The sequence below is a fragment of the Lolium perenne genome, chromosome 1 (genome assembly GCF_019359855.2).
Source record: "Lolium perenne isolate Kyuss_39 chromosome 1, Kyuss_2.0, whole genome shotgun sequence".
NCBI lineage: Eukaryota > Viridiplantae > Streptophyta > Magnoliopsida > Poales > Poaceae > Lolium > Lolium perenne.
Window position 1 is genome coordinate 59,375,694 of NC_067244.2, and position 15,893 is coordinate 59,391,586.

General features: G+C 47.2%; 1 protein-coding gene across 1 annotated transcript; it reads right to left on the reverse strand.

Annotated features, from left to right (window-relative positions):
- Nucleotides 1–8,717: 8,717 nt before the first annotated feature.
- Nucleotides 8,718–10,534, reverse strand: LOC127294830 (acyl transferase 7). The gene is made up of 2 exons (XM_051324732.2): nucleotides 9,948–10,534; nucleotides 8,718–9,825 (listed from the first exon to the last, which is right to left on the reverse strand). The coding sequence occupies exons 1-2, from the start codon at nucleotides 10,398–10,400 to the stop codon at nucleotides 8,983–8,985; spliced, it is 1,296 nt and encodes a 431-aa protein (XP_051180692.1). The 5' UTR covers nucleotides 10,401–10,534; the 3' UTR covers nucleotides 8,718–8,982.
- Between the last annotated feature and the right edge of the window lie 5,359 nt (nucleotides 10,535–15,893).

Here is a 15,893-nt window from a genome sequence, read left to right on the forward strand (position 1 = left end):
TAGCTTCCTGAAGTAGATGAATAAGACAAGTCTTCTTGCCTCCATTTCAAGCCTCGCCCCCCCCCCCCCCCCGCCGTAAATATCTTTCCGGTAACAGCGCTGGCAAATGTCTTTTAGGTGTAGTAGACGCGCTACTAGAAAATCAGGTACCCATGGCGAACTATGTGTGCGTTATGGTTAGCGCGCCACTAGTAATAGTTACCTATGGCGCACCATTTAGTAATCGTGCGGCACGGGTAACTATTCACGGTTCCCCATGGATATTTTTTACAATGTGAAAACCCTAGATTTGATGGCAGTTTTGCGATTAGCCCCCATCCCCCCTCCCCTCGTGTCGTCGGTCATTTTTGCCATCGGTTTCTCATCGATGTTGGATGGTCATACAAGGAGGCGTCACTGTTACATGACGAGCGGATGAGGGCAGCGCTGCTCGAGGAGGAAGGAACATGAGCGTCAACGGTGGAGGAAGGAGCACGAGCGCGGAGAAGGTGCTGCTGCAAAGTAAGGAGAGTAGCTGGAGCGGCGAGGAGAAGGCGTCGGTGCAGAGGAAGCACAACAACACGAGCGGTGCGGAGGAGGCGTTATCGCAGAATCAGGAGAGGCAGCAGGGGTGTGGAGGAGGCATCGTCGCGGAGGAAGGAGAGCAACAGGGGCACAGTGGAGGCATCTTCACGGAGGAAGGAGATCATGGAGGGAGGCGCGGAGGAGGCCGTCTCGGTTTGGTGGAGAAGGGGTAGATGGGGAAAGAAGGAGGAGGCATGGCATCTCCCTCTGGTATAGTCGGGCCGGGGCAAAGTTAGCCGTGGCGCACCACTACTACAGGTGTGCCACGGGTAGATTTTTTTCGTTTCATTTCAGCGAAATCTAAAATCTCATAAAACAATAAGAAATCGGTAAACGGACGTAGATGGCTGAAATCGGATTAACTTTTTATGGAGATACTTTTTTTATATAAACAACTTTTTCATTCGAGCTTGCATGCAAAATCCTGAGCCATTATACCGAAACATGTTACTTTTGTAAAATATGTTAAAATTCATGTTTGTTAAGAACTAAGTTACTTAACATAACTACATATCAAAGAATTTTTAAATTTGAATTTTCTATTATTTTCTTTTACTTTTTTCAAAACAGAAAAGATGATCCACGAAGGGTGGGTGGGCGGGGACCAAACCGTGGCAAATTTAGCCGTGCCACACCAGCACCTCATCCGCCACGGATATGGTGTCCCAAATTTGAAATTTGAAAATTCTTACTTAGCTGTTGTGCGTACAAGTACGTCATGAGTAACAAATATACACGTGGCATACCAGTACTATGGTGCGCCAGGAATAAGAGGGCCAGATCGGCTAGCCCAACCCAGTGGCACATGTGGAGCACCATTTCGAACGGTGCGCCACAGGTAAGTTAGTATTCATGATGCATCACTCTTGGGTGCGCCACAGGTGTGGCGACTATAATCCAGTGCGTCACGGATAAACATATTACCTATAGTAGTTTTCCGAGTAGTGACGCGGTTACCGACGGCGCCGGCCCCAACTGGCTGGCCAAAATAAAAAATTGCTATTTGTAATTTTCTTCAACTTGCAGTATCACAATAATTTACATTTGCAACCAAATAAAGTTATTCAACCAAATTTGAACATATCAATACAATAGTGCATACAATAATTAAAATAAATTAAAACCCGAATAGTGCATATTGCTCCGCTAGATCATCTTGAAGTTGTTGATGAACTTGTTCATAGCGGATTTCGTGATCCATGGCGAGAAAAGCTCAAAAATTGGTTGACACATGCTGATCAACTTCAGCAAGAGGGTTCTGGCAATCCACTAGATCAACACGCTCACTCTCAATGATCATGTTATGTATGATCACACAATCATTCATGACCTGCCACATCTGAACGGTCGACCATTGGGGAGCAATGCGCCGGATGGTAGCAAAACTATGTTAGCACACACCAAATGATTTCTTGACATTCTTCCTACAACTTTCCTGGCACTTGGCGAACCAAGATTTCTTCTCTATAAAAGAGTCACGGATTGTGTTCACAAATATTGACTATTTTGGATAGATGTTATTGGCTAGATAGTTCCCTTTGTTGTATGCTTGACCACTGAACTCATAGTCTACTTCTGGAGCATGAACTTAATCAAGTCTAGCAAACAACAAAGAGCGATGCAACATGTTAATGTATGTGAGATCTTCCTGTCAACGAACGCATGCCAAAACCACATATCATAATATCCAACAACTTCAAGAACCAAGCCACACTCTCTGAACTCTCTAGTACGACCTTTGTACATCCCCTACCAAGCAATGGGAAATTTTTCATTCTCAATGCATGCAGTCGGTACTTCCAAGCATCTCAGGAAATCCTCTCGCTGTGTTTTATTCCAAGACCCGAGCTGGGTCTTCTTCATTTGTCGGTACTTCAAGTAGCCCTGCAAAGTGGTCGTGCTCTCGCACATTTTTTTCTTCAATTGCAAAGTGATATTTTTTATTTTTTTCAAATTTAGAGAAAACGTAGCAACACACATGCATTCAGCTAGTTGTTGTCCATAGTCTATTGATCGAATAATGAATCAATTAAATAATTAATGGATCGCTCCATAGAAAAAAAAAGAAAATCCTCTAAAATTTTGTACCAAGGCACATAGTCGATTAAGTTGTGGGAGGGGTGGGCACGAGACACTGATGTACGGAGATTGGTCGCAGATCCACGCCGCACCGCAATGCTAAGCTATAGAGGCCAGTTGAGGTGCTACCGGTGGTCGCAGAGTGCCAATGGCCATGGCAACATCATATGTTCGGCAGAAGAAGGGGCGGCGGATAGCTCGACAGAGAAGAACGGCTTCCTAAACTGCAGCGTGGTGGGTGAGGCGAAGCGGCGGTGGCTACACAGTGTTTCTAGGCAGCGGTGGCTGGACCCGACGACATCAAAGCGAGGGTGGCGCCACAGTGAATCAATCGTGAGTCGTTGGAGAGAGGGGTGGGTGGGATAATTGCAGGGTCGCTGGAGTGTAGCACCCTCCTATTTGTTTCCTATGTGGCACACGTGCCGCCCCGCATGAAGCTGAGCCGACATGTGGTTGGCGGAAAAAGTTTTAGGTCGTGCCCGATGCCGGTATCGCTTTGGGGGCGTCGGTGTGAGGTTTTCGATGGGGACCCCAGTAGGCCATTTAGGTGGTGGGGGTGCAGTGGCTCCAAAAGTTGCGAGAGAATTTGATTGTGCACTAGTTCTATCAAATATGACTTGTATGCACGAGTGTAGTTACAACGCACGGGGTACGATCGTAGAACAAAACTTTGAATGGTAAGGATGGATAATGTGTAGTTTCATCCATATATCCAACCAAAAATACTAATACACTTCTTACGGCCCTAAATACCTAAATCTGTGATAAGTATTTATTGCTGGAGGGATACCTCTGTTCTAAATTAGGTGTCATGGCTTTGAGTTGAAACAAAGGAAAAGTAACATTCTAGGTTTTAGTGGTAGAGGTTTGGCAAATACTGATTGAGGTTTTGCGGACATCGTATAAATAACATTTGCCAATGTTCATTCGCTCGTGACTTTCTAGACGCATCCACCTTCTTCAAATAGGATTCCGCTCAGCTATGTAAATAAATAAAGCCATACATAACCAAACTCATACAAAGCTATACAAATCGTGGCAACTTTGAGTTCTCTGTGTTTTTTCTTTGATCTGTTTTGTAAGAGGTTCTCCTCTCCATCTTGTATCGATTTAACCGTTGCGGTTTTATTTATGAAAAGGGACGAATGCCTATTTCGAAAAGGAGGACATGCAGTCCACTAACTGTGGATTAGCCCGATCTCTCGGTCTCACCGACGCTTCCCTCCAGTTAGCTTCCGTGGAAGCAACCAGAGCAGCCAAACGACTGAACCAGCGTCAACGACGCAAGCAAAACAGTTAACAGCAACACCAACAAAGCACTCACGTCGAAATCGTGGCGGCCGGGAGAAGCGTCATCCTGGTACTTGGGTCGTTGGCTTTCCGCTATCGCCCAATAGCAACGATCGAGGAGGAGGAGCTAGTGACGACGATTCGCCTGTCTGTCTCAAACAAGACGAGAGGAAGCTGGTGAAGTACACATTTGCCGCTTTTGCTAATGCTTCTCGCTCGTGCTTTCCTTCTCATCGCCAACCTCTTTTCCTATTGCGGTCGAGACACGAGTGCATCGGCAGACAATGTTCCTAAACCTGTTTGGGTTGCTTGGGACGCAGAAGATTCTCCCGAGATATTTCACGTCCATCACTCGTGCATTCGATCGTTCGGTAATGAACAAGTGGTCATTCATTCCCATAGCTTTTTCCTCCGCCTGTAAAAGAATATCAAAGAAAATTTACATAAATTTTTAACATCTTTTCATAAACAGAGGTAGCAGTACTTATGATCTTTATAAAAAAAACAGTATTTATGATGAAGCTTCTCTGGCATTTCTACCGACTCAATTAATTTTGGTCTTCTCCAAAGGAAGCCACCGGTTGCAAAAAAGACAACAGGTCACTACTGTCGGGAAGTCCCCTTTTCCCCTCTCAGGACGTTACAGTAGCTCGCCCTCGTTGAGAGCAGGCCCGGCCCTGGGGCAGGGCCAGCGGGGCGGCCGCCCCGGGCCCCCGGAACCTAGGGGCCCCCCAGCAGCCATGGCGTATACAATTCGATGACTACATGAGAATAGATTAGAGCTTTTCTTTCTAGTGTGATTGACGATGCAGAGAAGCACGGAGCGTTTTTTGTTTGGAGAGAATCGCGAAGAGTTAATGCGTTATCTCTTCTGCTTCCTAACGGACAGAGCTATGGGCCTTTTTCTATTTAGTCAACATGTGGGCTATTTTCTCTTTGGTTGGTCTTGGGCCATATTTTACCTCAGGAAAAGATATAAAAGTGGGACGACGCCCAAGCTAGAGTAGTCCCTCCCCTCCGTTCTAAATTGATTAATTCAGTTTTGTTTACATATATACGTATCAAGATATGAAAATATATTTAGACACATACGTGTATACAATAAGTTAAGTAAATTAATTTGGAACAGAGGTAGTATGACATGTTTCTTTTGGTGGTTGTTCCATTGTTCGTTAATTGTTTCAGCCTTCACAACAGTGAATCTTGTTCAATAAACCTACCCACGGTATGACGTGCCTAATCTGGTAGGGTCGGGACAAACTAGACAACTGACTATTAATAGGTATTCGAGCAGAGGCCGTAGCCAGCTGTAAAACATTGACAACAAAGTGTACCCCAAGGCCTAAGCCCAAATATTCAAATTGCCAATTCATATGGCATCCCGGAGGAAAAATAAGAATGTCATGGCCATGGCAGTGTAGGAATCTAATTCTCGGTCTGTTATTCGTCATGTGTGTCCACATTTAACTGTTCCTAGGACAAGGGTTGAAGACGAACTGCCGTTGAACTTGTGCCCCATGCCGAAATGGACTGCACTACATCCGCCAGCCACTGTGACTTGTGATTCCGATAGAGTCAACATGGTAACCGTAAGATCGATATCAATGAAAGATTATCACTGACTTTCCAACTAGCTAGAAATATGTATAAATGATATGATAATTGTTGTTTATGAACATTACAAGTATACACATGCTAATTATTTTATCAATGTTTATATTATGGGCCCCTGGTTCTTACTTCGCCCCGGGCCCTCGAAACCTCAGGACCGGCCCTGGTTGAGAGTCCGCCGCTCGTCACCACCATCGCCGGCCCGATCCGGAATCTTCTCTGTCGGCGTTGCCGACCAGAGAGGAGGATGGAGATGGTGCGGCAATGTAGTAGTAGTCTAGGCTGTTGTTCTTTGCTGTTTATCCATGTGGAGTCTGCGAGTAGGAGACATGATCCCCTTGGCCAGATCCGGCCCGTCCTCGCTTTCTTCTTCGCGGCTGCCCTTTTCCAGTGGCAGGAATGACGGCAGGCGGCGAGGAGGCGGCGTGGCATCCGCCAATAAGGCCTTTCCCTTCTTCCCTTGTCATCCGATGTGGGTGCCTGCGAGCAGCAACCAGATCGTGGATTCTCTCCTTCTCGGCACTCGTCCATGGTGGACGATCGAAGGAAGAAGAAGATCCGGGGATGGCTTCCTCAATAAGCTCATATACCGGGTCCGCCGGCATCTCCATCATCTACGCTCGTCTCCCCGAGTCCGTGGCTGGTTCATCGGGTCCGATGGTGGGTCAATTTCTTCGTCACGGTGCAGAGTTGGCCCTGCTACTTCTTCAACCTGGCCTCCTCTACTTCTCTCCCCGGTTCCAAGCACCAAGGTGGCAACAGGCAAGGGAATTTGCAGGGTGGGAGGGATGCGGAAGTGGCATCGGAGTTCTATAGAAGCGATCTCCTCGAGCAGCACATCGGCGACGATTTTGCTTGCCGTTATCTATGCCAGTGAATCCTGGCGATGTTTCAACCTCCATCGGAGGCCCTTTCACAGGTTGGAGGCCGCGTTCTTCATCGACTTTGAAGCAAGTGGTGCCGTCCCTGCCTGGCTGCCTTGGAATCCGGCGACGGCTCTCTGGTCTCTTGCTCATCGTTGGGGATAGAGAAGGACCTGATTGCATTCTTCCTTTTCTTAGTGAGGTCTTTTCTGCATTTACCAAGGGCATATGTGTTATTTTTCTATTTCATGGGGTCCTTTGTAATCTATTGTACACCCACCGCTTGAAATGAATGAAGCTTCTATGCCCTTCGGGGAGCTCCGTGTTCAAAAAAAAAAAAACAGGTCGCTGTTCTTTCAATTTTGTCGGTCGTGGACTCGTGGGAGGAAGAATATACATAGTACCAGGTAGAGGACGACGACATCTCTGTTCTGCAGTCAATGCTCCATTCTCCAGCTGGATTGCATGGACAGGATAAATTAACGGGTCAAAGATACTAGTGACTCCATTATTTTTCCTCAATAAAAGAAAATGATATTCTGGATTACTCAAATTGTGGGACACAGAAATCTACGCCTAATAAGCAAAAAATATGAATATCTTTGAACCTTTTTATATATATCCAAGCCACCAGAGATATGTCTCATAAAGATTTTCTTTTCTTTTCTTTTAATGAGAGGCGCTGTGGAGAAGACCAACCGGTTTAGTCTTCAGGATGTGTTCATATATGTATGGTGTGTGTAGATTGTATATAAATATTTCGAGCGTTTGTGTATGTACTATGTTTTTAGAAAAATCCTACGAATATGATTGTTTCTAGCCAGTAATTTTTTTTTCACAATTTACACTATTGTAAAGATGGATTACTTGCTAAGTTTATGTTTGTGCAGGTCAGATTCAGCAACCACCTCAAAACATTCATGTCTCAGTTCTTCAGATTTTTACGAAGCTTCTAGATGCAGTTTTTTTTCGGGCGCTTCTTATACACGCTCTGAAAATTACAGTGCCGTAGACCATGTACGTCCACTCAAACTATTCACGTCTCAGCTGGATTTCGCACGGGTAACATTAGTTTCTAACGTAGGTGGTAGTTCTGAACAATTACCTATTTTTACGTGGACAAAACACCACTTGAGAATTCAGGTACGACTAGAGAAAAGTATGTACACCTTGTTGGCTTTATATTTGAAGAACAAAATAAAAAGAATACACTACGGGGGACTAGTTGGTAGCTTCCAACCTAGTCCACGTTCGATCTGTCAATCAAAACCCCCGAAAAGAAGAACCCACCGAGACCATCCAAAGGAATCCAATACCAATCCCGCCAACTACTCTATCTATCTGTGTCTACCTGTCCTCTACAGTACGATCAAGGCGTACCATTTTGTTTTTATAAAAGCTAAAATTTCAAATGCAAAATAAATACAGTAGAACAAACTGCATACCAGCTTGTCCGAAAACAGCTACTCCCTTCAATCAATATTACTTGTCACTAAAATAGATGTATCTACATATAAAATATGTCTAGATACATCTATATTGCTTTCAAGTAATATGAATTAGAGTGAGTACCAAAAACATTAGAACTACAATGTAAAAGACTATTATGTCCTAAAGAGAGCAACAAAGCAGTATTACCACAGACGCTAGATGTTGCTGTAGACCAACATCTCCAATTGGACTTCCCTGGTCGACGCGCTATACACCCTTAATGTCTAAAGGAGGCGGCAAGTAGATGGCGGGACTTGGTCGGTCCCGAGAAAGACATCATCTTAGACTCCCGGCGATTGCGTATATTGCGTCTGTGAGGGTTAACCTTGAACAATAGCGAGCACTGGAGGAGCGCAACAAAGAAACTCCAAGATGTGCCTCCAAAAGTGATGCTCCCAACAAGATACGACGTTGAGGAAGCCGCCATCACACCGGTTCAACTTCAAACCTAAGCTTTGGCCCGGAGACATATACCAAACTGAAGTGAGAGCTAGGGAAGTGGCAACACACCACTAAGGGAGAACTAACACCCACAGGCTTCGTCATTGTCGGCACCGAACGAAGACGGCAAGACCTTCGTTTGTATTGCATCACACTTTCATCTTCAGCCACTGGATTGGGGCAACACTGTCCATGTTGGCTCACACCGCCGCTGCAACAGCACCTCGCCATCATAGCCACCGACACTCCCACACAACCTAGAGCACCTTCCACCTCCCTCTAGGAGACTAGGATGCAAAGCGGTGGGCGACCCACCCCGCTTCGTAGTCAAAACCAGGTAGCTTATTTGCAAAAAAAAAAATAAACAGATTAATCTAGTTTAAACTAGATAATGCTTTCGTGAGCTTATGCGGGATGCCGCTTCCAAACCTAGCTATAATAAGCATACATACTCTTTCTTCATCCTTTTTACACTTTTCGTCGCTACCAGTTGGCCATTATTCTTGCTTAGTTTACAACTCCGATACTATTATACAATTAAGTTGTTGCTACTAATAACCAAGCTGTAATTTCAGCATGGGCGACTATATATATAGAGCTGTAAAAAAAGAAGGGAACCAACGATCAAAGGTGCGGTGGTGAGCTAGCTGGTGTCCACCATGGCGTCGTGGAAAGCGGCGACGCGGTCGGACGTGACGCACTGCGTGATGAGCCGCGCGCCTGGCTTGTGAACCCACGGCTTCACCAGGATGCACGTGGCGATGTAGTCCAGGTTTGTGAGCGGCACGACGTGCGCCGGCGGCCCCCACCCGTAGTCCACCTCGGCGAAGCCCAGCCGCGTCCAGTCGGAGACGAGCAGAGTCCGGTAGTCGGAGGTGATCTGGTACGGGTCGACGCCGGCCATCTCGCCCGCCGCCCACCGCGCGAACTCCGACGGCATCCGCTTCTTGCCCTCCTTGATGATCTTGACGACGTCGGTGATTGTGGACGCGGCCACCTTGCCGGCCGTGGAGGTGACGCGCATGATGTAGTAGCAGTTGCCGTAGAAGCCGGCGGGGAGGCGGGCGTGGAGCAGCGGCCGCGCGTTCATGGCGAAGGAGAGGTGCACGGGCGAGTCCTCGTCGAAGCCCGCGGCGCGGGTCCGGCTCTGCCACGCCTTGGCGATGAGCACCTCGAACGCCGAGCAGCGGGCCCCGCCGGTCGCCGCCGCGAACTGGCCCTTGAAGTGGTTGATGTAGTCGGCCGAGATGTCGATGGCGAGGTACTCGAGCCGCTTGGCGCCCGCGGGGTCCGGGAGGCCGCCCACCAGAGCGCCCGCCGGGTCCGGGATCGCGTCGCGGCCCCACGCCGGCGCTACAGAGATGTGCTCCGCCCCGCGCGCCAGCTCCCCCACCGCGCCCATGAACTGCGCCGCCCCGGGACCGTCCGCCACCGCGTGGCTGAACCGGAACCCCACCACGAAGCCGCCGCAGTCGAACGTGGTGACCTGCGACATAAAGCCCAGTTTTAGTTCACAGCTGTAAGAATCCAAAGCTACACCACCGACAGTGCGACACAGCGGAACGCAACGCAATGCGTCTCGAGTCCTCCAGTGAGCACGACACGTACCTGGACTAGCAGGATGAGCTTGCTCTCCTCCTCACGGCTGGGCTTGTGGCGCGGGTGGGGGAGCAGCTCGTCCTTGTTGACGGCGAGCGGGTACTCGAGGTAGTCCACGTCCTCCAGCCGGCACCTGACGGCCGCCTCGATAAACCACACCCCGCCGTCGCTGCAGTCCACCTGCGGCTCGCCGGCGTCGGACACTGCGAGGCGGCCGGCCAGCGGGTAGTAATCCACCAGCGCCGTCGCCAGGGCCTGCTCCACGGCCCTTGCCGGGCGATCGCCCTCCCGCGCCATGTCGGGCTTGAACACGTGGAGCGACTCGATGAGCGCCATCTGGGTGGGGTAGCGGTCGAGCCACGACAGGCGGAGCGGGCCCTCCGGCGTCGGCCCGGCCGGCCTTACCAGGCGCTGCCCGAGCCGCACCACTGGCATGAGCTTGGCATCGGCGGCCGCCGCCATGTGGAATGGCCGGCCGAGGAGGACACCGCGCGTGCGTGGGTTTTGGTTTGAGGTGAGCTGTTGTTGTTGTGGCTGGTGGTGGTGGGTACGTGTTGTGTTGATGGAGGGAAGTGAGTTGAATTGAAGCTCGGGGTTTGGTCTGGATTAAATTTTGGGGGGTTTATATAGGTGTTTGGGAGTTTGGGGCAAGAGAGGACATCGGAGTTGGCAGGGCGGTGTTGGTACGGAGTTTGGAGTGGACAGCACGGCGGTGATTGCGTGATTTACGGTAAGTAGAGTGTCGAGCTCCACTGATGACTGACCAGCACGCGAATAGGATGGAACCCCGTACTCCATATGAGACTCCGCTCGGAGCCCATCCATATGCTCCACTCACTCCCCAAAACCGATATCACGCTAACTCTCAACACCGAAATAGACCCATACGCTTGTTATGTTACGTGACTATTTCTCAATTAAATGAGAACTAACATTATTTTGCTCCTCCTTCGTGTCCTTTGGATCGTCGGCGCTAGCGCGGAGGCGCTGCTAGCGGAAGCAAGCGGGTATCTTAGTGGTGGTATTCCCTTCTCCTCCTCCTCCTCCTCCTCCTCCTCCATATTGACCTCCATATTAATTTCCGGCTTGGAGCGGCGTTGACAGTTGCCACCAGACGCCTCTTGTCGCGGCTTGTGGAAGCTGATGTCGTGGCTGCGTCGTGCTGGCGCTGGCATCGTGAATTACTCCTTCGTCTCGCTCTTAGGCACGGTGTCGAGGGGATACACGTTGGGATTACGGCGTGCTACGCCGGATCTGAGGAAGAAGAGCATGATGACAAAGAGTGGGACATTGTCCCTCTTGGAAGCCACTTCCTGGCTAGTGGCAACGGCGGCGGTGACTACGGATACTCCATTCGCGTATCATCGCACCGGATCCCCTTGAGGAAGGTTAGCGGTGTGCGGCCAGGGACGCCCTAGAAGAGGTGAGCGCCCCGCCACGTTCTTCAACCTCGTCAGGTCGATGTGGCCATCGACCCACTACATGTCCTCCTGGCGCTATGCGTCGAAGAAATCCGCCCACCATTCCTTATTGTTCGTCACCGCCCAGGTTGGGTCGACGCGCTCCTTTGGCGGACCACCACCGACATTTGTCGCAAGTCTGTTCGAAACATTGCTCGGTTCCAACGCATGGCGCTAGCGATGACTCAAGGGGAACACAAGAATACATATAAGACTTTAGCAATGGAGATGTCACTCTCAATCACACATGTATATCAATAAACTCACAAACAAGGGGTGATTTTATAGCAGTTAATTCAAATAGTAAAAAGCAAATAGTAAATAGTAACATCGGATTTCCAGTTTTCACCGAAAAAAGTAATATATAACTTTTAGTGGCTAAAAGCGTTGGCATGAGGTAGTAGTGGGGTGTAGTATGAATGATATTGATCATACTAACATAGCATCCATCTCTAATTTAGTTGTGTGTAGGTGTGTACTCCAAATATAGTTATGCATTCTAACAAAGAGAATTTGCATAACATCTTTTATCCTGCTTGCCCATTTTACCGGGGCCAACTTGAAACTACAAGCAATTAATGCCTATCCTTTTGAATAGCCCGGAACAAAGCATTAAGATTCATGAACACACAATATCCTCGAACTAGCTATCCTTCCCCTTATTTTTCCCTATCTGCCACCTCAGGGATTCGCAAGGTCAACATAATAATAAGCAATACACTTTGCAAATAGATACCAACCTCATATATATGATAAAGTAATATAGGTTCAGTACTGAAATCATGTCAAACGGGCCATAGTAACAAGCATTAAACATAGTAAAGATGTACCAACACTCATACAAGAATATATTCAAGACAAACACCTCAAATCTCGATACATATGGATGATTACATAATCAATCTCATCCAAACCCCATCCACCTCTTAAGCTTACAGAGAACTACTCACTCATGGCGATGGAGAGTGAGCCCATGGTGGTTGGCGATGACGTTGGTGATGGTGATGATGAAGAAGCCCTCAAAATCCCTCTCTTCAAGGTGGAGATCGTGGTCTCGACGGCGCTCTGTTTCGCGAAACTTCATGTCCTTCTGGCAGGGTAGGTTTTTAGGGTATATAAGGCACCACGCGAAAGGGGGAGGCGAGGCGATGACCGAGGGCCAAAAGGCCCTGGGTGGCATGCCCTAAGGTACTAGGCACGCCACCTGATCCCTTTTGGGCCTCGTTGCTCCCCTCTCGTGATCGAAAGCTCGAGGCCCTCTATTTTGATGAAAACCCCCCTGGTATTTTCCTCGATTTTATTTCCTGCGAAAACTGAAAGAAACGAGACTTTGCTAAAAACAACGTCAGATTCACCAGTTTTTATCCAAGTATGCTGAGATTCCGGAGCAAATCTTTGAGCAAAGTGCTTGAAAAAGTAGATACATTTGAGATGTATCACACGCGTCATACAACACCCAAACTTCAGCGAGAGTGAGGCTAACTCCCCCGAAGCCATTCATAGCGGAGCCTATGGGGTTGTGGGTGCTCGACATGGCGGATCTTGAAAGTAGGTGGCGCTAGGATTTGTGAGGGAGAGAGCGACGAGGAGGAGTGTGAAAGATTCATGTGCACGTGGATGCCTTTATGCGCCAGAGGTAGGCGAGGGGCCGGTGGCATGCGTTAATGGCGGCATACATGGCGACGCGGCCATGCACGACGGGGTGCATCCCTGCGCATGTGGGAAAACCGCGTCGTGGCTGGCAGAGCTGTACGCCCGTTGATGCATTGGCCAGAGGTAGGCGATGAGTTAAACCCGCGTGGCCAAACCTCCGTTGTCATGGTTTTTGTCAACACCCGGATTTTTAAGTCCGGATGCCTATTATGCCATTCATCGCAATCCCAGGAATATTTTTGTTGCGAGACATAACAGTTGATATCATAAGTCATCATTCATTACAAACCATAATCATCTGACAAAAGTAGATCACATGATCCAATATTACAACCATAGTTGATCTATTGATCAACGAACATCACAAATATTACAAAGCGGAAGCGTAGTAGTAGTAGTGGACTATCTAATTCCACAGGCCAACGCTTGACGTTAGAAGAACTCCTAGTTGTTGTAGACGTCCTGCTGGCCGTCATCTTCATACTGCTGCTCCTCTTCATAGTCTGGCCATTTGAATAGCCAGGGACACAGCCGTGAGTACTTTTAAAGTACTCGCAAACTAATACTATTGTAATGACTATCCATTTTAGTAAGTGAATGCTAAGCTCTAGGTTTATTTGCATAAAGCCAATTTTAGTTCATAAACTTTTAGTAAAAGACTCCTCATTTGCTAACTAACTCAAGTGGGAACATTAGTGTCATTCCCACAACTCAGTTGTGATTCAATTCATGTTCACCATTCATGTCACCATTCATTTCACCATTTAGCTCAGAAAACATCTGACAACGGAACAGTATGGCCTTTCCAATCGTCCGTAACCGTGGACACGGCTATTCGAATAGTTTTACACTCTGCAGAGGTTGCACACTTGTGCCACAACATTTGATTACATCCGTCGGTGATAAATCTGAATAATCGTAACTCAGTACGCGGATCATCAACCATAACCTTTCACTTACATATCCTAGTATAGGCACCTCTCCCCATGAGCTTGGCCTCCCAGTGAAGACAAACCGTCAGCCTGGGAACTGCACAGGGCTTGGGCCGGACATTCACCTCATATTCACGTCATTTCACATCATTTCACATTCCACGGAGGCAGCCTCGGCATAACCCGTATAACGCTTGTTTAGAGGGAACACATACTAAGACACATAAACTTCCAGTTAAGCCCTACCCATAATCAGGTATTGTGGGGGTACTTGTAAATTGGAAAGGTATCGCATCCGAACCCAACCATCAGTTTTTATCAAGTTCATCAAGTCATTCATGTCATATTCACCTTTAAAATCATTCAGTGTCATTTCATTTCACAATGTTCCCATCTAGAGTAGTCAATTTTATTTGTTGGCACTAGCAACTAGTCATGAGGGGTGCTAACTAGCTTCGATTGCCATAGGCTAGCTTTGATGATCTTGTTCTATTCTAGACCAAGTGAATCATGAATCAAAAAGTAAACTTTGATAAACCAAAACCAGTAAAGTTGGTAAAGTAAAACTTGGGATAGAATCATTAGCATGAAGTAAAATGTGGTGGTGCCTTGCTCTTGGAGAGCTTTGCACTTAGCAAGAATATTAGCTTGCCTTGGTTGGCGTATTGATCAAAGTGGTTTTCCTCTCCTTGGAAGTAGACCTCCTCCTCCTCTTGATACTCCTCGGTACTAGCGTCTAAAAACGAATACGATACATACAATCACCAAACAAAACTTAAACACTAGACTAAGTACACACATGAGTCACACAAGCTAGGCTAGCATCACAACAAGATTATTAGGTGGGTTAACTTGGTTGTATTCTTAAGAAAAATAATTTCCTCCCATTACAAATATTAATTAGTGTTGCTATTTAATTCTTGGGAGAAATAATTTCCTCTTATTGAATCTTGTTAAGATTTAAGTTCCTCAAATAATAATAAGGTATGAACTCATGTTGATCAAGTTCAACAAATCATATCTATCATTTGGGGAGAATGATTTAAATCAGGTACTAACCTCATACCATTTACTTCTTAATTTAACAACAATTTAATGTCTCTAAGTAATTCAAGATGAGATGGTATAGACTAAGTCAACACACCACTTTGAATTGCTTAGGACCATGATTTAAGTGATAGAGAACCTCTCATACTATTTGGAAAATAATTTTCAATGATTTAAATGAACTAGAAATAGCCACATAGCCATTATTTTGATCTAGTCCATGATCATACAAACAACTATGTGATGTTTCTACATAAACATGTAGAGTATGTGAAATGTGAATTATGAGAGTTGGAATCAACTCAAAATCACTTAGGGTTGATTTTTGATAATTGTTTGAAGTTACAAAAGTCCCTGCCTTGTTATTTTTGTCACTTTAATTCTGCAAACAATTTTAGGGTGAGACCAGTGGGGTTGTGTAGATAATTTGATAAGCTTTCCAAATATATAAAATTTGTCAAATTTGGTTTGGTGGATTTTATTCTATTCAATTTTTAAAACAGCATCTGTGAGCAACTTGTAAAATTCGAAAATTCCTATTTGAATTAAAAGGGCTTGGCGGGAAACAACATGGGCTGCACAGAGGAAAAACGAAACGGGCCGGCCCAGCTACACGTCTCGCATGCGCGGGCTGCCTGACAGAGTGGGGGCCACTCGTCAGCGTCTTTTTAACAGCGAAATGGTATGAGTCTGTCTGGGCCGCACGATTAGATCGTGATCGAACGGCCGGAGGCTTTCGTCGTCGACGGCGAGAGAGAGGCTCTGGCGCGGCGAGGCTAGGGGGTGGGAGGCTCACCGGCGGCGCGGCGATGGTCGGCGACGTGCTTCGGTGAGGTTGTCGATGACGAGGAAGCAGATGGTAC